The 25107-nt window shown below is 28.4% G+C and overlaps 1 protein-coding gene and 1 long non-coding RNA gene across 2 annotated transcripts in view; both read left to right on the top strand.

Moving 5' to 3' along the window:
* LOC103569117 (glutamate receptor ionotropic, NMDA 2B-like) overlaps positions 1-25107 on the top strand; it is a 247992-nt gene that overhangs the window by 183129 nt on the left and 39756 nt on the right. The window contains exon 4 of the mRNA XM_053742925.1: positions 24373-24556. Coding sequence (XP_053598900.1) covers positions 24373-24556 — 184 coding nt within the window. The remainder of the gene's footprint in view (positions 1-24372; positions 24557-25107) is intronic.
* LOC128668994 (uncharacterized) lies at positions 4386-5285 on the top strand. Its single transcript, XR_008404542.1, has 3 exons — positions 4386-4643; positions 4727-4859; positions 5042-5285. It is a non-coding gene; the product is annotated as an uncharacterized LOC128668994 (long non-coding RNA).

The raw sequence follows: 25107 nt of genomic DNA, 5'->3' as shown, positions 1-25107 counted from the left end.
CGATATTATATCTAGAGTTTTTCACTTGAAGTTGAAAAAATTAATTGATTTATTATTTAAAGGAAAAATTTTTGGATCCGTTAAATGTTATATGTATTCTGTAGAGTGGCAGAAACGAGGTCTTCCTCATGCTCATATTCTCTTATGGCTTGAAGATAAAGTAACACCTAATAGAATAGATAGTATTATAAAAGCAGAATTTCCTAATCCTCAAGAGGATTTAGATTTATATAATATTATTAAAAAACATATGATTCATGGACCATGTGGAATAATTAATTCAAAATCTCCGTGTATGAAAGACAATCGTTGTAGTAAACGATTTCCGAAAGCATTTGTAAATGAAACGATAACTGGAGAGGATGGCTATCCATCTTACCGGCGGAGATCAACGGAAGCGGGAGGATTTGTCGCTCAAGTTAAGGTAAATGGAAATAATATAGAAGTAGATAATCGTTGGATCGTCCCTTATTCACCAGTATTATCCCGAACTTTTGAAACACATTTAAATGTCGAGTATTGTAGCAGTGTGCAATCTATAAAATACATTTGTAAATATGTGAATAAAGGAAGTGATCAAGCAACGTTTGGACTTAAAAATGAAAACGATGAGATAACGAAATACCAATCTGGGAGATACATTAGTACCTCAGAAGCAACTTGGCGTATAATGTCTTTTCCAATACATGAGAGATTTCCTTCCGTGGTTCACTTGGATGTTCATTTAGAAAATGGACAGCGAGTATATTTCAACACAGAAAATGTTATTGATCAAATTACTAATCCCAAAAACACAACATTATTGGCCTATTTTCAATTATGCCGAGAGGAAATTTTCGCAAAGACACTTTTATATGACGAAGTACCTGCATATTATATATTTGATAAACAATCTAAAGTATTCAAGAGGAAGAAAAGAGGAAATCCTGTTGAAGGTTATCCTGGTATTTTTAAAGAACACGTTATTGGAAGAGTATACACAATTCATCCTGGTAATACAGAGTGTTATTTCTTACGTCTATTACTTCACACCGTTAGAGGCCCAACATCTTTTAAAGATATAAGAACAGTTAATGGTGTGGTATATCAATCATATCAAGCAGCTTGCAAAGCTCTTGATCTTATTGAAGATGACTCCCATTGGGATGAAACTTTAAAAGAAGCGTGTGTTACCGATAGTCCATTTAAACTAAGGCAACTTTTTGCAATTATTGTAGTATTTTGTCACCCTTCTGACCCTAAAGAATTATGGACAAAGTATAAAAAATATTTATATGAAGATTATGGAAGAAAATTGATAAGAAGTTTTCCTGATATTGATTTAAATTTACATAAAGAAGAGCTTGAGAATCGTTGTCTCATAGACTTAGAAAATACAATTATTTCTATCGGGGGAAAACCTTTAGATCAATATGGAATGCCGATACCGAATATTAATGATAATTTTCAGATAAACAGAGAATATCTAGCTGAAACAAGTTATGACAAATCGATACTGATGGCTTTTGTGAAAAAAAATGAATTCAAAATTAATATAGACCAAAAAAAAATTTACGATGAAATTATGAATAGCATAGACACGTTAGAAGGGGGAATGTTTTTTATTGATGCACCTGGGGGCACAGGAAAAACGTTTTTAATAAATTTGATATTATCTAAAGTTAGAGGTAGTGGTAAAATTGCGCTTGCAGTAGCATCTTCAGGTATCTCAGCAACCCTTTTACCTGGTGGTAAAACGGCCCATTCCATGTTCAAAATACCGATAGACATTGACAGATATGAATCACCAGTTTGTAATATCTCTAGGAATAGTGATAAAGCAAAAGTGATGAGAGATGCATGCTTAATAGTCTGGGATGAATGCACGATGGCCAACAAGAAAGCAATAGAAGCTGTTGACAGAACACTACAAGACTTACGAAACAATACAAAAAGAATGGGGGGCATAACTTTTTTATTTTCCGGTGATTTTCGTCAGACTTTACCGGTAATTACTAGAGGTACAAGAGCTGATGAAGTGAATATATCTCTTAAACGATCTTATCTATGGAATAATATTAAAAAACTATCACTAACTGTAAACATGCGAGTCCATCAAGGAGGTGATCCAATTTCTCAAAAATTTTCTAATTTATTGTTGGATGTAGGGGGTGGAAATATAAACGATGAAAATGGAGAAGTATCTCTGCCTGATGAATTATGTTCAATAGTACCATCTATAGAAGATTTGATAGAAAAAGTATATCCAGGTATAAGAGATATTTAAAATAAAGAGGACTCGTGGTTATCAGAGAGAGCTATTTTATGTCCTAAAAATGAAATGGTAGTCCGTATTAATAATACTATAATAGATAAGTTTGATGCAAATGAGATGGTTTATGCATCAATCAATACCACGATTAATCCAGATGACGCAACAAACTATACTGTTGACTTCTTAAATTCAATAAGTGTACCAGGACTTCCATCGCATACAATTAAATTAAAAATTGGCGCTCCTATAATTTTATTGAGAAATTTAAATCCACCTCAACTTTGTAATGGTACAAGATTACGAGTCACAAAATTACAAAAGAATGTTATAGAAGCTACTATATTAACTGGATCAGGAAAGGGTGAGAGTGTATTCATTCCTCGCATACCTCTTATACCTAATAATTTTCCATTCGAATTCAAACGCATTCAATTTCCTGTCAGTCTATTTTTTACAATGACAATAAACAAAGCTCAAGGACAAACAATGAGCATTACTGGAGTAGATCTTCGAACTCCCTGTTTTTCACATGGACAACTATATGTATCATTATCAAGAGTAAGATCAAATAAAAATGTATATGTTTGTGTCAATGGAGAAAAAACCCGTAATGTAGTCTATACTGAAGTACTGAATTAATAAATTAATATTTGAAAAATATAAACTTCGATATAATATTATTTATAAGTAACACAACTCATATAAACATATATGTATGCATAACTTACATAAATACATATGTATGTATTTATATAATCATAAATTTATATGTATAAAGTATAATTAAAATATTAAAATATTTATATTATTTTATTTTCATTGATTATTTTTTTTATTGTTTTCGTACAATCCACATCATTATTAAAATAGAAATAATTAAATATATGTATTAATTTTCTAAGTTAAATTAAACTCATAAATAACTGTAAACAATACAAGTATCTACCTGATATAATTTAAGATAAAAATTATTCATCTTCCTCAGTCTCAACAATAATTTGAAAATTGCTTAACGGCTGACGGAAATCATTTGTATGTAAATAAATGGGTGTTATTTCAACATTTGCTAATTTGTCGACTTCAAAATTGAAATGAGACAGAGGATAAATGTCTAAATTAAAATCAATTCTGAATGTTGCATATGCATCTTTGATTTTGAGAACCTTTATCAACATAAAAAAGTTAACTATTATTAATTTGCAAAATATTAGATACATACTATTTTATTAATTATTTACTTGATTCAAAGAAATCTTATTTTCTATTTCAGACGGTCGATCGTTAACTATTATTTGATAGTTATTATTATAACCTTCGTTGATAATAAAGATAAATTTATTTTTTCCATTTATTATTTTTGACCCAACAATCATTGAAACGTACCCGGTAAAACTAAAATTTATAAAGTTTATATTATTTTATTGCTATTATCATTTTTATAACTATACGTAGATATTTTATTTATAATCAATTTTTATTGACCAATCAAACAAATATTTTTAGTCGTGTAAATGAGAATTGACTAAAAAAAAAAAAAAAAAAAAAAAAAGCGAAAACTAAAATGTAAAATATATATATTTATATATATATATATTTATCAATATATATATATATATATACGTGTAAAATATACATCATAATATAAACATAAATTTTATTATTGTATATATATGGTTACCTTCTCTTTTTTCTAGGATAAATAATTCCATAAGGATCGGTTTTAGAAAAATCGATATTATATTGCTTCATCATTTTGTTTTAAATAAATTAGTTTTTAAATTTAAATTTTATTTTATAAGATTTTATTCATTTATTATAATTATTTCCAGATGCACAAAATTATTTTGTTAATTCTTTTATGTGTGATAGACGTTATGAAAATATAATTTAGTAAATAAACAGTTTTTTTTTTTAATTACTTTAATTAGCTAACTTCACGTTTTCATAAAATTTATTTATCACATTTCAATTATTTTTATTTACTAATTCATATAGTATTATCAACATAAAATATTGGTTCAATATAATAATTTTGAACTGAAAAAAATGGCGGTAAATCACTATGACTTAGAATTTTTATTGAAACAAGCAAATAAATTATTCAGTAGAGATAATTGAGCTCATGAAATAATTGATCAAACAATTGGTAATATTTTGCTTTTGAAATAACTGTAATTGATAGTTTTTTTTATTCATCTAAAAATTATTTATAAATTAAAATTTTTTAATTTATTATTTAGATTTTGTAAATGAAAATAATAAAATTGTTTATGTTGGGTGTTCGACGGTGGTAAGAGTTCTTCTCAAATCTGGAAGATTTCATGAAAATGTAGGGTTTCATGAAGGCGTGTCTGAGTCCACTGGGAAAGCTTTCGAGGATGCGAGAAAAGTTGCTATCATTTAAAATATTATTTGTAATCTTAAATATTATTATAATAACTACTCTATTAACTACTAATTTTTAAATAATAGATATCATACACGGATGCCCTATATAGGACATTACTATCATTCGAAGAATTTGGCGAACTGATAATTAAAATTGAAGAAAAAAAAAAAAGATTAGAAAAACAAAAAAAATTAAAAAATGATTGGATAAAAAAAAGTAATAATATATTGATAAAATAATAAGAACTAATCCTGATTAAACAAAGCGATTTACTCAATAATAAATATGTATCTATATAGCATTAAGATTAAATCGTTTTGAATTATTTTGAATCGTTCCTTTTAATCAGGGAATTAATTAATCGCTATCATAATATAAACATTTGATATTTAATATAGATATGGTGGAAGCTACAGTTAGTAATAAAATCTTAGAGGAAATGGAAAAAGATTCGATGACAGAAGTTTAATTAAAAAATAATTGATTTAATAAGAATTACGTTATGTGATAATTAATTGTTCATAAAAATATTTTAATTGCTATTGACATGATTTTAGTATAATTATAATAATGAGACTGACTATGATGATTATAGGAAACATAATACTTGAAAATGAATCGAAATAAGCTCAAAGAACATAAAATAACATACACATAGATACATATGTATATATATATATATATATATATATATATATATATATATATATATATATATATATATATATATATATATATATATATATATATATATATTTACTTGAATTATTTAGTAAATCTTATTATAATAGTAATATATGTATTGTAGAACTTACGTGTGCGAAGCCACGGGTAGCGGCTAGTAATCATATATAATTATATATAATCTTATACATATACCCATAGTAAATTCCCGAGAAAAAATGTTCATATATAATCATACATAATTATATATATCTATATATGATCATATAGAATTATATACAATTATATATGATTATATATAATAACATTCAGAGAAATTTTTTTCATATAGAATCATATATAATTATATATATCCATATATTACTGTATACAATCATTAGGGTGTTTAAAAAAAAATCATTTTTTTTTTATGGTATTCAAAAATTGAAAGTACCCAGTTTTTCAATCAGTTGAATTTCAAATAATTTTGTGAAATGATTCAATGTTTCCCAAAATTTTATGTAAGTTTTTTTAAATTTCACATCACAACAGAAAATTAAAAAAATTTGGAGAAACTTAATAAAATTTTATACAATTATCATCGAGGCCGACAAAAATAAAATTTCATATAAGTTCATGGAGTTTTTTTAAATTGTGTAAAAATTCATCACGAAAACTTATGAACTCTGTCTTTAGCAACATTTCACTCTAAATACATCAATTAAGCACATGACTTGAACTCTCGTAATGTGGACCAGTGATCAACGTTCAGGACTACCAGCCAACAGGAGCCGTGTTCGAACCCAGCAGAATTCCAGGATTTGTTCATCATTTACTGCTATCAATTCTTGTTTCTGAATTTGTAATGCGTTCGCGCGGTAATAACCAAATCAAAAATTTGTTATTTAATTTTTTTTTTTTTTAAATATTTTTTAATTATATATAACTTGATTATATACAATCATATATGAAAAATGTCCAAATATAATTATATATAATTATATATGATTATATTTGGCCATTTTCCATATATGATTATATATAATCGAGTTCAATATAATTATATATAATTTTATATGATTATATATAAAAATTTTTTCTCGAGTATATAAATACAGTAACAATAATAATAAAAACCTGGATAAAACGTAGCTTGGAAAACTGGCGTTAAGTGAGAGTTATTCAATCCAAGTTTCTTAATCGAGGATTAAATTAGGATTGCTAGTATATTTAAACACTTTTAAAACATAGATATACTATTTATAGTAAATCAATCCCGTATTAATAAAATTTTAGGTTGAAAAACCAGCTTTAAGTCACTGATTGTATGCATTGAATATGCTACAAAATAAAGCTAAGAAAATAAGATTTTAACATGAAATGCATGCGTTAGCGAGGTCTTAAACCATATTCAATAATTTTCTTGATTTTCTGAACTTTCATCACTACCAAATTAGAAGGAGGAATAATCAGAATGTTAAGCCCTGATTGACGAACTCGATTTGAAATAATTCAAACACGATCCGAAACAATTCAAATTTGGCAAAATAGACTATCTATAGGTATACACTATAGTATGGATTGAATAATTCCAAATGAGATTTCTAAATCAGGTAGTTTGACGACAAGAATTAAAGCTTTTTTAACGAGCTTTTAGGGCCAGTTTTTCAAACCGGGTTATTTATTTAAGTCGAGTTTAAAGAACTGCCAAAATAAGAAAATAAGTAACTAATGAAGTGAAGTAGCTCGTGAATATATATTCTGAATGAGTATATTTAATTTTGAAAATATATGTTCAAGTGTGTTTAAAATATAATAACCTTAATTAAAAGAAAAAAAGTGTAAGTAGTTAAAAAAGATTTTAATAATGAATCAATATAGTTAAGAATAAATACACGAATTTCGTTATGTTCAATAACAAATTAATATTAATGGAAATGATTAAAATTAAATTATAAGAGATCGTCTCGTAAAAATATTGAATTAAAAGTAGATGACTATCAAGTAAATAAGTAATTTTATCAAGTTATCACGTGGTTAAAATTTCGCGTAAGTACTTAATGAGATTCATTCTCTATAAATTGTCTAAAGGTAAAAAGTAAAATTTGAGAAACCAGATGGTGAGGCTGGTGGCCAAATCCTACTACTACTGCGTTGAGAATCTTAATAATACGCTGTCAGAAAATCACAACAATTCAATTGGACTCCGTTTGTGAGTAGAAGAGGAATAAGAAATTTTCAAGCTCCACAAGTTTCGAGTATTGCTGTCTTTACATTTTTATTTAAATTAAAACATATTATCGTTTTTTTAATAACTGCAAGTAGCACATGCATATTGAATTAAAACTAATGATATTAGCAAATTAGAAAAGTACTAATTATTTTAATTTTAGACAATATTGCTGGATTAATTTAAATACAATAAAAATAATGCTACTCCCGAATTCATTAAAAATACTAACACCGCCAGAATATTTACTACAAAATAATACTTGGTTCATAAAAAATTTCACCATCAAGTATTATGAAATCTCAAGGGTTGTCACGTAACGATTCAAATTATTTAATCTTAGTTAGGGCTTGCTGAAGCTGGCCCCCATCAATTTTAATTTTCAAACTGTTTTAATTTTTCAATGCTCCAATCGTTTGTTCGTCGTTTGTTCGTTATTGTCCGTCGATTGTTGTTGTTTGTTCGTTTATTGTTTATTTATAATTAAATCTTCAACCTCAACTTAGCCCCCCTTAACTTATCGTCATTTCATTTCTTCCTGTTATCAATCAATTAATATTCATTTTCGTTTGTTCTTTCATAATCTTCGTTTGTTCGATCATAATTAACGTCTTATCGCCTTTTATTATCAATTTTAATTAATTAACATCTCATCACCAGTGTAGCTATGTCGCGCATGCGCATTAATACTTGTGACGCAGTGGGATCTCCTTTCAGATGCCCGGGAACATTTAAGTTTAAGATTTATTACAAAAAAAAAGTGAATATCTAATCAAACAAAATATGAACTTTTAATTGTGCTTGTCGTTATGAAATTTATATAAAATAATCTATATTGATATTATGAATAATCTTACTATACAGCATCAATCTGAATAGTTAGTAAATTAGTTATTAATTAATGGAAAATATAAGTGAAAATCGAATTTATCATGCTTTTCAGCGTACGTCTCTACATTCAACGTGAGTGCATATATATTGTATTTATTACTTGTGAAAATTTGATGTCTGCAAATTTTTGGTTGTGTATGTGAAGATTTCCTGTGCGTGCATATTTATATATGTTGAATTTTGCAGCAAATTTTCCATTCATTTGTATAAATTAGATTATTTTCAGTTTTGATATCTACTGTAAAAATTAAATATTTAAAAAAACGATTTTTTTTTTTATAATTTTTATAGCCTTATATAATTTATTCTTTGCATAATTTTATTTTTTTTCCTCAATAGGTTCATTTTTGAGTAAATAAAACGAATATTGATTTTTATGGATATTTATTTATCACTCAAGTATCGCAATTCATAGTATTGTGAAATCGAAATACACTCTAATTTCATTTGAACATCGATAAATATCATGAGACCACATAGATAAGTTTGGAATCATAAGTTTAGACGGAAGCACTGTAATAAGTAAAAAAAATTTTTGTCAGTTGACCCTGCGGGCCAGCCCCAAAACTTCCCGCTGCTTTCGAGCTCCCTGAGCATTGACAAATTAGTACAGCAGCTATTACATTTTTTAATTATTTCAAAATGATTTTATGTCTATAATGACATTTGAATAGAAGTTTAAAATAATCTGTACTGTGTACATAGATACTTCTGTACACTCAAAAATTGTTTTAATTACCGAATAAGCATTTTTGAGTATACAAGATTGTATTTGTCATGAACTATCTTTATCAGATATAATTTTATAAAAAAATCATTTATAGTGATGCCATAACCTACATTAATCACACCTTAAGATTATCGTTATCCAAATAATCAAGGTGCTCAAGCAAAAATTTGCTCTTATTTTACCGCAAAATGTCTGTCGTAAATTGGAGGTAAACGAATTCAAGTTTGAGCTGTTGAGCTGACTGTCCTTGAAATTGATAGCAAATAAACGTCAACTTTATTCAGTTTTCTAACTACAACATGAGCATAACACACAGTGCAAATTAACAGAAAGTTAACTGAAAATTTTGATCTTCAACTCTTGCTAGCAATTTGCTGCCTAATTTTAACCGCATTTTGGTAAAGTTAAATCTTTAAATTGACATTAATATGCAATAAACATGGTTACCTGGTTTTTGCTAACAATCCTCATTTAGCCGCTCATTATTAACCATTTCAATTTATTTTAGGACGAGACTATTCGCACCCAGGCGTGTATGGAGCGTATAAAATTTTGGAAAGTCATTGTTTTCACCCCGATGTCCGAGTGTATGTATGTATGTACGTACGTATGTAAATATTCTGTAACTTTTGAACGGATAAACTGATTTCAATCGTCAGGGTGTCATTCGACGCGGCTTGTTAAACATTATAAGCACGAAATTTGAGTTCAATCGGTAGAGTACGTTTGGAGATATTTCAAAAATAAAATTTTTTCAAAAAGGTTTTTTTTGAATAACTTTTAATTTGCTCGATTGTTTGATTCCAAAATCTAATCAGCTCTAAAACTTTGTAAGCCGCGTCGAATGCCACCACAACCATCAAAATCGATTCATTCGTTCAAGAGAAACCGTTAACGAAAGAATTAAAAAAATTGTTTTTTTTAGTTTTTTTGAAATTTCTCAAAAACGTCTTGATTAATCAATTTTAGAATTTGATTAGCTCTAGAACTCAATAAAACGCGTCGATTGCCACCTTAACCGTCTCAATCGGTGAATTCGTTCGAGAGATATCGTTGTAGAAAAAATGGTAAATGTTATTTTTCGAAATCAAAGGCATACAAAAGTATTTTCGAGCTCGAAGAGCTCAAAAATGTATACTCAACAATGATTTCGAGCTCAAAGAGCTCGAAAGCAGTGGGAAGTTTTGGGGCTGGCCCGCAGGGTCAACTGACAAAAATTTTTTTTACTTATTACAGTGCTTCCGTCTAAACTTATGATTCCAAACTTATCTATGTGGTCTCATGATATTTATCGATGTTCAAGTCAAATTAGAGTGTACTGCGAATTGTGATACTTGAGTGATAAATAAATATCCATAAAAATCGATATTCGTTTTATTTACTAAAAAATGAACCTATTGAGGAAAAAAAATAAAATTATGCAAAGAATAAATTATATAAGGCTATAAAAATTATAAAAAAAAAAAATCGTTTTTTTAAATATTTAATTTTTACAGTAGATATCAAAACTGAAAATAATCTAATTTATACAAATGAATGGAAAATTTGCTGCAAAATTCAACATATATAAATATGCACGCACAGGAAATCTTCACATACACAACCAAAAATTTGCAGACATCAAATTTTCACAAGTAATAAATACAATATATATGCACTCACGTTGAATGTAGAGACGTACGCTGAAAAGCATGATAAATTCGATTTTCACTTATATTTTCCATTAATTAATAACTAATTTACTAACTATTCAGATTGATGCTGTATAGTAAGATTATTCATAATATCAATATAGATTATTTTATATAAATTTCATAACGACAAGCACAATTAAAAGTTCATATTTTGTTTGATTAGATATTCACTTTTTTTTTGTAATAAATCTTAAACTTAAATGTTCCCGGGCATCTGAAAGGAGATCCCACTGCGTCACAAGTATTAATGCGCATGCGCGACATAGCTACACTGGTGATGAGATGTTAATTAATTAAAATTGATAATAAAAGGCGATAAGACGTTAATTATGATCGAACAAACGAAGATTATGAAAGAACAAACGAAAATGAATATTAATTGATTGATAACAGGAAGAAATGAAATGACGATAAGTTAAGGGGGGCTAAGTTGAGGTTGAAGATTTAATTATAAATAAACAATAAACGAACAAACAACAACAATCGACGGACAATAACGAACAAACGACGAACAAACGATTGGAGCATTGAAAAATTAAAACAGTTTGAAAATTAAAATTGATGGGGGCCAGCTTCAGCAAGCCCTTAGTTAGTTGTAAGTTAAATATCTTCATTTTACGTTTAAATTTAAATCGTTGCGCGGGCATTTCGCCATTTCGCCGATGGAGACGGGAGTCCGTGCACAGTGCTAGCGCATGCGCGCAGCGTATGAGAGAACACGTCTGTGAAATAATTTTATTTTATAATTTAAAAATACAAACAATTGATTTTTGTTATTTATAAGTTTTTTGTTTATGATTTCGAAACAGTTGGGATGCATAATTCAGCGTAACATTATGCCCCAACATTTGTTTAACATATTTTTATTAAACTTGTCAACTGACTAAGGATGTCAGTTGATGGTTGGAAAAATATTGACCGCCGGCGAGGGGAAAATCAATACCTTGGCTATATTCCCGACGTCAGTTCTATTATTTTCAAATAATTATTATTTCATTTATTAGATAAAATAAAAACATGCATATGTTATAAATAAATAGTTCATACACTTGAATAATTAATCATGTATCATTCAGGTGTCCAGAAATTATCTTTATGATTTATATTCATAATTTAAAAATAGGCTCAGGGCTAGTAGAAATAATCATAATAGTAATTAAGGGCGATGGGCGCGCCACGTGGGCGACGACCAACAGGTGGAGGATAGAGTAATTAAATTAGAAAGATACGGGGAGTTATTGTGAGCGGACGCCGTCTTGGGTTGCAACATACGTTAGAGATTGATTTATCAGTATTATTGTTAATAATTACAGTTGTGGTGATCAGTAATTGTCATTCACCTGGTGAATTAATTGATCGTTGTTTTTTTTTGGATATTATTTTGCTGATTTTGGGAGATTTCTGAGTAAGTAGTTTGGATTCTTTTTGCCGTGTATTTTCACATGATAACCTCCCCCGGTAGTTGTTGGTTGTCGCGGGGAATAAAAATTAATTTATTAATAATTGATTATTGAATGATACATGATTTACATTATGAATAATTGTTGTTAATTATTGTAGGATATTTCTTTTTGTCATTGTTAAAAATATCCAGATATTTCTATCTATATGATATGTATATATATATGTCCATATGTATATAAATATATATATATATATATATATATATATATACATATACATAAGGCATATGCAACGTAGGTGAGCGTTGCCGGTAGACATAAACATACCTATAGATATATATATATATATATATATATCTTTAGAGCGCATACAGTACTTGAGTAAATTCCTCAAGTACTGACATCATGACATGGGTGGAAATTCCCCAAAGTATTAAAATTATTTTTTTTTGTTTTCACTCGAAATTTTTGTAAAAATATTAAGCATTATTATATATATTTATTATTATTTATATTTATTATCATTTAAAATAATTAAGTAACTCCACGTTTTTTTCACTTTTGATTTATTTGTTACCCCAGCGGTCAAGATCATTATTGAAATTTTTATTTTAAAATTATAAATTATTTTAATACAGAGGAATTTATTATTTTGAGTGTGAGCGAGAAGTAAAAATTCCGTGTCTTTCTCTCTCTCACCAGTGTTGAGAGATAATATAAAATAAAATTATTGTTAGTATTTATTATTTAAGTGAATTTAGAATGAAATAATTGTTTCTGTTATTTAATATTAAAAATCCAGGTCATTAATTAATTTAAATTATATTTATTTTTGGGAATATTGAGTTTACATAATTTGTGATTACTACCCCCAGTAGTGGAAATTTATAACGATTTTAGTCGTATTTTGGTAATCACCAGGTTTTATTGTCACTAAGTTTAACAATACTAAATATTGTGAAACATTATTATTTTACTATTGTTTATAAAAATTAAACATTCGGAAACCAACAGCTATCGGGGAAAATTTAATATTTATTTTCCTCTGGATCTTTTCCTACTGTTACATTTTATTTTTTCTGCTCTTATTTATTACTTGTATGTAATTATTTATCATATATTTACTATTTTTTATTATTTCTTTAAGTTCTATTGTATCGCTCGAGTTTTTATCCACTTCACCACAGGCCACTTGCTCGGATTTTCCCTCGTAAATTCCCCGTGGATAAATTTTGTTCGTTTCAAGTAAACGGTCTGGCGCCTGCGTGCACTAACTCAGCCTGAGGAGCTGATCCAGGCACGACAACATTTCATTATTGTTTATAATTTAACAATTATTTGAATTTATTATTTCATTTTAATTTGATCTCGATATTTATCATTACTTAATATCGTTTATTATTATTTATTATTATTTAGTTATCACGAGTGGGTGTCCGCATCCGCTATATTAAGCTGTTCCGCGTCTCCGTCGCAAAATTTCAGCTAGGTATACGTTATAGGGTTTACAAATCATTTTTTTTACAGAAACTATTATTTATTTACGAAGTAATATTTAATAATTCATTTTACTATCTAAGATACCCGGTATCCGATCAGGGAACTAGTACCCGATCACTCATATATTTGTATATCTATATTTCTTAAATTTTATTGAATATAGATATATAAGTACATGATTGAGAACTAGTTCCCTGATCGGGTATTAAGTCTTTTAACTTATATATTGAGACAAACCGCTTTTTATTTCGCGATTTTTACCAGCAGCCACCAGAATTCGCGGGTTGAACCCTGGCTTAGGCTGGCCTCTAATAAATTTTATTTTACTTGGGACAGAGCAATGGGCTAGAGTTCTTGCAAAGCAAGGACCCGCACTTATTCAAACTCGGCAACGTATATAAAAATCTGTTAACTCACCTCACGGCTTATTATTTATAAATTATTTCTTATAATTAATTTAATTATCGTATATAACTTAATCAATCAGTATTATGTCTTATTAAATAATTTTACCAGTATTTTAGGATATGACTAAAAGGTAGTAGATAGAATATGAAGTTATACAGAAAATATGCAAGTTTATTGCTAGTTATAATAATTCTCAATTACTTACAATAAATGTCGCTGAATAATACAATGTAGGTGGTCCGAATAACAATGGATGGCCACGTGAAAAGCGTTGGTTGTTATAATCAAAGAATACACTGATTTTATATTTTATAATTAATACGCTGATACTACAAATGTATCAGCGGTAACGTACTAATGAACTTAACGAATTAAATATGCCTTAGTCTCAAATAATAATAAGAATATACGATATATAATGAAATCGCAAGCTAAGTTGCCAGTTAGATATAAAGTATAATAACCAAATTAAATCATAAATGAATACAATGCAAGTAAATTGCCGGCTAATATTTAATTAAATTAGAATATTCGAATACGTCTAGACGCTAATAGATCCAAGATCGAAGTCTAAGTTGTCTAACCGATAATTGAGGGTCTGGGACTTGCCGCTGAACTCTGTCCCCACTTCACCCTTACGGTCATGCGTCGATGTGAAAATTAGTCATGTGACCACGGCACTATGACTTGGGTAGTTTCAGACGACAAGAAGACGGGGAAAAATGGGAACCGCAAGGCTGAGGACGACGAAGACAATTCACATTGTCTCAATATATATATATATATATATATATATATATATATATATATATATATATATATATATATATATATATATATATATTCGAATTAAAACGTCAAGAAAACTATTTAACGAGATATTATATAATCACTGCAAAATAAATTATTTAACAAAATATAAATCAATGAACTTAAACAAAATATTAATCATAATCGTCTGTACAAAAGTTTTCTTCTTCAATTTTTTTAATTAATAAAGTTTCGTTTTGAATTTCCAATTCTAGCAGCTCTATTTCATACTTGTGTTTTTCAATAGCTTGTTCCTTTAAAATAACCGCAAGTTCATCTTTCGTCGAGATTTTGATTTGCCCTTGAGGGTCTTTTTTTGACAGTTTCGATTTAAAACTAGTTCTGTCCTTGTTCATCTTTAATGGAGCACTAATCGTAGATTTTAAGTTTGATGGATTATTTTTTTTCCAATCTTGAACCTCGTTTTTTTTTATTAAATACTTAAAAATTGAATCGTCGTCAGATCCACTCTCATCGTCATCAGAATCCAAAATTTCACCAACTGTAGAACCAACATTATTATGATACTGATTATGCAGACTCTGAACAGTGACCTGATGAATAACAGCCAGAACCGCCTCCAACACAGCATTTTTTTCAACTGTCATTTTCCCTCCCCCTTTGATGATTTAAAAAAATCAATGTATGATTTTGAATTATCATAGAAGATAGTAAAAGAAAAAAAAATTCAATTTACAAGTACCCATACATTCTTTTTTAAAATTACTTGAATGTTTTTTTGCTTGTGTTTTTATGTTTTTCCAAAATGTTTGTATGTTTTCTGGAGATCGGTACGGATGTGTTTCTTTGTATTTGTTAGCAGTTTGGTTCCAGGCTGATTGCTTGTCTTTTGTGGTAATTTTATCGGTTGTTTTACATTCAACAATTTTTTTTTTTCGTCAATTAATCTAATTAAGAAAATCTTTTGGTCGTTACTTATTCTGGGTGCCTTTATTCCTGAAGCTTCCATTTTTTTTTTTAAATTAGACTTATATTAGGTGAAGTATTAAGGAGTCGATTGTAATTTGCTAATAAAAAAATAAGAAAATTGGATTAAATAAAATAAAAGAAAAAGTTATAAATTTTTAACTGTGTTTTGTTTATTGGTGTTCAACTTCTCAATTTATCAAGAGAAAAAATGGATCGATGTAAGTATAAAATTATTAATTCAATTATTAAATAATGTATATTAATAATATTTATAATAAAATAATTTTTTTTATGTTTTTCTGAACAGTTACTGCAGAGATTGACTGGAAAATCCTTCGGGAAAGATTTATTCTGTCGGAAGACAGAAGTATCTCATCTGGAGTCGATGGAAAATGAATGAATTCCTGACGCAAAGAAGCAATACTATGAAGAAGACTGTGTATTATATAACGTATACCTAGCTGAAATTTCGCGATGGAGACGCGGAACAGCCTAATATAGCGTATGCGGTCACCCACGCGTGATAACTAAATAATAATAAATAATAATAAACGATATTAAGTAGTGATAAATACCGAGATCAAATTAAAATGAAATAAAAAATTTAAATAATTGTTAAATTATAAACAATAATGAAATGTTGTCGTGCCTGGACCAGCTCCTCAGGCTGGGTTAGTGCACGCAGGCACCAGACCGTATACTTAAAACGGACAAAATTTATCTAGGGGTAATTTACGAGGGAAAATCCGAGCAAGTGACCTGTAACGAAGCAGATAAACACTTGAGACACAATAGAAATTAAAGAAATAATAAAGAAATAGTAAATATATGATAAATGATTACATACAAGTAATGAATAAGAGCAGGAAAAATAAAATGTAACAGTAGGAAAAGATCGTGAGAAAAATAAATATTAAATTTTTCCGGAAAGCTGTTGGTTTCCGAGTTTTTATTACTAATAAATAGAAAAATAATAATATTTCACAATATTTAGTTTTGGTAAATTATTAGTAACAATAATACCTGGTGATTGCCAAAAATATAATCGCCGTATCACAATAAATTATATAAACTCAATAGACCAAACATAAATATAATTTAACTTAATTAATAATTTTGATTTAATATTAAATAAAAGAAACAATTATTTAATTTTTAAATTTTCGAAAATAAGAAAAACAAATAATAACAATCTTTTTATCTCTTATTCTATCTCTCAACACTTGTGAGAGAGAGAAAGACACGGGATTGATCCTCACTCACACTCAAAATAATAAATTCCTCTGTATTGAAAATAATTTATAATTTTAAAACAAAAATTTCAATAATGATCTTGACCACTGGGGTAAATAAATAAATCAAAACAAAAAAAAGTAAAGTCCCTTAATTATCTTAAATAATAATAATGAATATAAATAATAATATTCGATATTCATACAAATACTTTGAGTGAAAACAGAAAAATAATTTTAATTCTTTGGGGAATTTTCACCCAAGTGATGATGTCAGTACTTGAGGAATTTGCTCAAGTAATGTATGTGCTCTATAGATATATACCTTCATAAATATCTATATCTACCGGCTACGTATACCGACGTTATGTATGCGTCATATATATCTATATATAAATATCTGGGAATATTTAACAATATACAAAGGAATTATCTAGCGATAATTAACAATAATTATTGATAGTAACTACCAAGTATCATTCAGCCAGTAAATATAAATAACTTAATTTCACCCGCCGCGGCGACCAATAACTACCGGGGGAGTTTATCACATGAAAAGATATGCCGTGAAAGAAATCCAAAGTACTTACTCAAAATTAATATTCTCCCGTTGATCAAATCCAGACGATTAAACAATTCCACAACTAAGTGCTAATATTAACAGCAATTTTAATATTTAGCAAAAAAATTTAAATACTAAGACGCAATTATACACAATGCTACTTTGAAGACAGCGTCCGTACACAATCACTGCCCGTATCTTTCTCATTTAATTACCCTATCCTCCACCTGTTGGTCGTCGCCCACGTGGCGCACCCATCGCCCTTATTTATTATTATTACTATTAGGTGTACAAAAAAGTTCTACCCGTTTTTTGTCAAAAAAAAATATATTCAAAAATTTTTAATAAAATATAAATTTTAATCAAAATAACCACCATCAGCATCTACTACCCTTTGCCAACGCTCAGGCAACTGATGGATCCCACGGCGATAAAAGGCTTGATCTTTTGTCGAAATGAAATCATCTATTGTTTTTTGCATTTCGTTTTCATTTTGTAAGTGTTTGTCAGCCAAGTAATTTCGCAATGAACGGAATAGGTGAAAATCACACGGTGCAAGGTCTGGCGAATACGCCGGGTGCGGTAAAACTTCCCACTGTAAATCATTTATAGTGTGGTGGACGATTGAACTTCTATGAGGCCTGGCGTTATCATGCTGCAGTATCACTGGTCGAGGTTTTTGTCCCGCAAATCGTCTTTTACTGTTGATTTCATCTGCTAATTTTTTTATTGACAACTGTAGCGTTCTCCAGTAACGGTTTCTCCTGGTTTGAGTAACTCATAATATAGCACGCCCCACTCATCCCACCAAATACAAAGCAATATTTTTTTCCCAAAAACATTACGTTTTGGTGTTGATGTCGTTGGTTGTCCTGGGTCTACCCAATGTTTTCGACGTTTAGGATTCTCATAGTAAACCCACTTTTCGTCCCCTGTTACAAGTTTCCACAAAAAACTTTTTTTTTTTATGGCGTGAAAGCAATGACAGGCAGGTGTCAACTCGTCTCTCTCGTTGTTCTGGAGTAAATTCATGAGGTACCCTTTTTCCTTCTTTTTGAATCTTACCTAAAGCATGTAATCTTTCAGAAATAGCTTGTTGAGTAACGTTTAACTTTTTCGCAAGTTCTTGTTGTGTTTGTGCAGAATCTTGATTCAGTAATTCTTCCAATTTCTCGTCACTGATTGTTGAAGGTCTTCCAGAGCGTGGTTTATCATTTAAATTAAAATCTCCGTTTGTGAATTTCCGAAACCATCTTCGACAAGTACTGTCATCAATAACACTGTCACCATAAGTTGCACAGATTATTCTTTGAGCTTCAGCAGCACTTTTTCCTTGATGAAATTCATATAAAAGACAATGGCGGATATGCTCATTACTTACTTCCATTTTTAACTTAATAAAAAAATATATATATCGAAGACTAATATATTAAAAAATTGATGAATTTAAAGAGTACAAACAGCTGTGCATGTACATATACGTATTCATAGCTAACCTATAAATAGCTGTTAGATAACTCCATCTTTGAAAAACGGGTAGAACTTTTTCGTACACCTAATATCTTTACTAGCGCTGGGCCTTGTTTAAAATTATAAATATAAATCATAAAGATAATTTCTGGACACCTGAATGATACATGATTAATTATTTAAGTGTATGAACTATTTATTCATACGATCTACATATTTTTATTCTATCCAATAAATTAAATAATAATTATTTAAAATCATAAAATTGACGTCGGGAATATAGCTAAGGTATTGATTTTCCCCTACCCGGCAGTCAATATTTTTCCAAACATCAACTGACATCCTTAGTCGGATGACAAGTTTAATAAAAACAATATGTTAAACAATTGTTGGGGCATAATGTTACGCTGGATTATACATCCCAACTGTGTCAAAATCATAAACAAAAACTTATAAATAACAAAAATCAATTGTTTGTATTTTTAAATTATAAAATAAAATTATTTCACAGACGTGTTCTCTCATACGCTGCGCGCATGCGCTAGCACTGTGCACGGACTGCCGTCTCCATCGGCGAAATGGCGGAATGCCCGCGTAACGACTTAAATTTAAACGTAAAATTAAAATATTTAACTTACTACCATTTAAAACTAAACAATTTGAATCGTTACTTGACAATTATCCTATGAGCACAACTTTTAGTAATTCCGATGAAATCACCTATAGTTATAAGGTAACTCCCAGTAGCATAAAAACGTAACGTCATTAAAAGCTGTGTGATTGGAGTTACTGCATTATTTCTAAAAAATAATAAACAATTTTTTCGTTGATCAATTTAATTATTAACTAAAATGATCGAAAGATTACTCATATAATTTAGTTAATAAACTATGAAACAAATAAATTTTTATACAAATAAATGATAATAATGCTAATAATAATTTTTTACCTTACAGTAAATAACTCAAAAAAATTTTTATACTTATTTAATAATTGAAGAGTGGTATTTTTGTTGAAACTAAAGCGATCCTTGAATTCAACGTCATTTAAAATATTATAATAATTTCGCCGTTGATGAAAAATTTGAATAGCTCGCTGCTCCTCTATTGGATTGTTCAAAAGCTCCTCATCGGACTCATTATCAGAAGAAAATATAAATTCTAAAATACTTTTCATTTTTTGTTGTATTATTTTTCTATAAAAAATTTCAAACTATCAATAAAATTATTGTAAAAAAAATTCATTATTAATTATTGAATTAGATTTATTCATTATTAAAATCGTTTATGATTACTTACACTTTTTTTTTATTTAGGTTATTTTTAAAACACACTTGAACATACATTTTCAAAATTAATTATACACTTTCAGAGTATATATTTATGAGCAATTTCACTTCATTAGTAACGTTTTTTTTTTATGTTGACAGTTCTTTAAACTCGGCTTAATAAAAAAACTTGGTTTGAAAAACTGGCCCTTAGATACTTTTTACGAACATTGTCTATGACTTTTAGTTTAAAAGTTATTTGAACTTTAACAGTAAAAAACTGATTTTTTTTTTAAAATCTTGAAAATTTCGAATAGCAATAACTTCTGAACTATTCGAACGATTTAACCCGGCGTCAAACTTAATCAAGGTAATTGCTTATAGAATAAACATGAAAAATTTCATTGAGGTCCGATAAGAATTGTAGGCGCTATCGTGATGACAAGGCTGATCATATTCATAGGAAAAGCATGCGCATTTGAAACGTCTTAAGTAATAAAAGATATATCTTTAAAATATAAAATAGTCCTGAAATTTAGAGATTATTTTATTCACAATAAATTAAAACTGACGGAATCAGATAATGATGTGAAACACATAAATTATCTGAGATAAAAATCGTAATTAGTAATTTTCCTAACTTTTTGCAAACATTCAAGGTCACCAAATTATTGGAAGAAATACTCGGATCATTAAGTTTCATAACAAAAATTAAAGCTTATTTAATGAGCTTTTAGATACTTTTTACGAAAATTGTTTATGATTTTTAGTTTAGAAGTTATTTAAACTTTTACAGTGAAAAACTGATTTTTTCGAAAAATCGTGAAAATTTCAAACAGCCATAACTTCTGAACTAATCGACCGATTTAGCCTATCTTTAAACTTGATCAAGGTAATCACTCATAGAATAAGCACGAAAAATTCCATTAAGATCCTATCAGAATTGTAGGCGCTATCATAATGACAAGGCTGGTTATATTACACACATATATATATATATATATATATATATATATATATATATATATATATATATATATAAATTTTTTAACAAATGACATTTTTTAACTCTACTCGACAAATTATGATAGGTTATGACAAAATTCCTTGAAAACCATGAGGACAAATACAATACCTAGATTCTTAGAAAAATCAATCTAATAAACCTATCCTCCTTGATAAATGATCTCAGGGGTTCTCGATCTATAAGCTTCTGCTTGGGCAGAATACCCATAAAACATTCATTTATGTCAATTCCTGACATAACAAAAGTTAGTAATATTGTTTTGCTCATTACTTATTTTCGATTAAATTCGTAATTTTTCGTTGCTAATTTTTTAATTTTATGAAAAATTAGTAATAATTTCTTGCTAATTACTTATTTTTACGAAAAATTAGAAATACTTTCTGGCTAATTACTAATTTTTGAATAAAATGAGCAATATTTTTTTGCTAATTCCTAATTTTTTTTTAAATTATGTAACGGAAATAGGAAATTTTTTTTCTGCCAATCACTGGTTACGATTACGCTATATTTTTGGTTATGAATGTGCCAGTAAACTTCTTGAATAGGGAAATTGTACTTATTTCAGAGATAATTACAAATTTATATTATGTACTTTCGATGAAAAAAATTTTTAAACAACGGGAACATTTTTATCGACGTTCAGTAAAATATTGAATAAGTGAACGTAAATTTTAAAAGTATAAATCATAAAAAACTGTATGGGAAATAATTTTTCGGCAATTGAATTGTCTACAAAAAGTCTTATGATAATTTGTGGTAAGTCTGATAGTTTCATCGGAAAAGTAATAAGATTTCGAAATTTACTTTATACTTCCAGCTTCAATAACTTTCCAATAGATGGATTTATCAAAAAACAATAAAAGACATTTTTTTATTCCAAATGGATTCGGATGGAAACATAATTTTTTTGAGTGAAAATCTAGGTTTAGTTTGAAAACCAGCAATATCGGTCGGTTAGTTTAAAAGTTGTAGTGTTTAATATCTCAAAAAAAAAAATCTGTTTTTGTTATTTTCTCTCTAAATAACTTTTGAATAAAATGCGATAGCTATTTCTGGTTAAATTCATTCGAAAGCTTATAAATGAAGTTTTAATTTTCGTTATTTCGCTTAATATTTCAACAATTTTTTTTAATTGATTAATGACTGAAATTTTTTAAAAAATTAAGCAAATTTTTGATTACGGTTTCAACTTGTAATGTCTCTTGAATGATATATTGCAGGTAAATTTCGTTGATTGCATCTTGTAGCTCATAAAAAAAGCTTAATATCACACTACACGGAGAGAAAATTATGGTAACTGTTCCTAGTACGTTTATGAAATATCATCCCATACCGTTATGGTAATGATTACTTGGGATTATGGGATATAGACCCATACTTTCTGGGAAAAGTTCCCATAAGTATAGGAACAATTACTATCATTACGGTAACAGTTCCCATATCGCATGTAAAAGAATCATGGTAATGATTATCATACTCATAGAAATAGTTATCATAAGCAAATAGTAACCAATCCTATAATTACATTGTAATGGTTCCTTAGTATATATAGAAATGAGCCCTATATATTATGGTAACTATTCCTATAATATTATGGTAACGATTACCATAATATTATGGTAACGATTATCATAATATTATGGGAATAGTTACTATACTCATATGGGAATGGTGACCATAAACCATGGTAATAATTCCCATATTTAGAAATTATAATAACTTTTTTTTTTTTGTAAGAAGCATTTTTTTCTTTGTACAATACAAAATGTTACAAAATTTTAAGTATACAAAAATAACGCTTATTACAAAAAAAAAAAATTATTGTAATTTCTAAATATTATGGTTACCATTACCATAATATTATGGTAACCATTATCATAGATACATGGTAACGATTACCATAATTCCATAGACACTATTCCGATATTATATGGGAATTATACTCATAATTATAGAAATGATTACCATAATATACATATAGGTGCCGTTCCTATAATCAACATTCCAAGAAAACCGGTTACCATGCATTATGGGAACCATTCCCATAATATATTGTAACTGTTACCTTAATTTTCTCTCCGTGTATATGACTTTATCGAAAAAAGTATTGTTCAGATATTATAACGTTCAAAAGCAACTATATGGATTGATAAATATTTACCCATGTGGCCACGATAACGCTCACAATTCTGAAGGAATCGGAGTAAAACAGCACACATATTTTTTGGTTTGATAGGTAGATTAAACTCAGAAATGAGCAAATTAGTCAATTAATCTAGAAGTTATGTTTGTTCAAAATTCTCAAATTGAAAAAAAAATTATCTTCTGTGGATTTATCTATAAATAACTTGCACTCAAACCTTCTTGTTCATTATTATTCGAGATATTTTGAAGCGTTTTTGATTAGCTTTTTTTTTTGTCACTCAAATTGCCATATAGACGGATTTTTATAATTTTAATGGCATCGAAATTTATAATAAATGATAAAAAAATTAGTTTTTTAATTAAAATTTATCGGAAAGCTTGAGAATAATTGATTAAAGAATGAGAAATCTACTTCCATTTCAGTTGCCGAATGGCCTTCTTTTAATGTTAGAGGTAAAAAATTTGGGTCGAATGTCTTTTTGAACGTTAAAGTCGGTTTATTATTTCCGAACATATTGCTGATATGAAATGAAAAAACACCGGTGAACTCCATTTTGTTTTGTTATTTTTCATTACTTGAATTTTCGCAATAGAAGATGCGACATCACTATGTCCGATCTTGGAGAGCTCAAAAATGTATTCACAATAGTATATTCGAGCTCAAGAAGTTTTGAGACTAATTTATTCCATGTTAATAGACTGTCATTATTATGTTTATTTACTATTATTATTCACAACTTATTTCAGATTACCTTTACTTTTTTCAGAATGGAAAATGGAATGGCCTAATTGCTGACATAGTCAATCGCAAAACTGATATGATATTGACATCATTAACTATAAATGCGGAAAGAGAAGCAGCAGTTGATTTTACTGAACCATTTATGGAAACTGGAATTGCTATAGTTGTATCAAAGAGAACTGGTATTATTTCACCAACAGCGTTCTTAGGTGAGTCACTTATTGTGTTAATAATAGTAATTTTATAAAAATAAAACTTTTCTCTTGAAATGAATATACATAAATTTTTTGAGAATCGAGTGTCGGTTTGACATGGCATAAGAGTTAAAAGTTATTTTTAAGATGTCATTCGTTTCATTGTAAGTGCTTTAGGGACATTGGTCAGCTTCATTAGCCCATAATATTTGTTGAAAACTAAGAAACATAAATGGAGCGGTATAAAGATAAATTTGTAATATAGGAAAATTAATTATATTTTCAATGGATGTCGTGATTTTCCTTCACTGGTTAGATACTCAAGGCTTGAATCCCAGTGAGTGCGAAAAGCAGTTTTTCGACTTGTCATCAGGCATGCTGATTGGAAAGGCTCGAAGGTCAGTCTCAAATACAATTAAGTGGGAGGTAGTTTTCCGAAGATTAGCGTATATTCAAAAATCATTTTTAATTGAGCGTAAGACAGTAGCTGAATTGAGATAAAACGTTCGAGCTGGCAGTGAAGAAACACATAGATCTGCGCTTGAGGCCATTCACCAAGCACGCTC

This window comes from Microplitis demolitor, chromosome 2 (genome assembly GCF_026212275.2).
Source record: "Microplitis demolitor isolate Queensland-Clemson2020A chromosome 2, iyMicDemo2.1a, whole genome shotgun sequence".
Taxonomy (NCBI): Eukaryota; Metazoa; Arthropoda; class Insecta; order Hymenoptera; family Braconidae; genus Microplitis; species Microplitis demolitor.
Note: the sequence above shows the minus strand (reverse complement) of the source record. Positions and strands in the feature narration are given on the sequence as shown.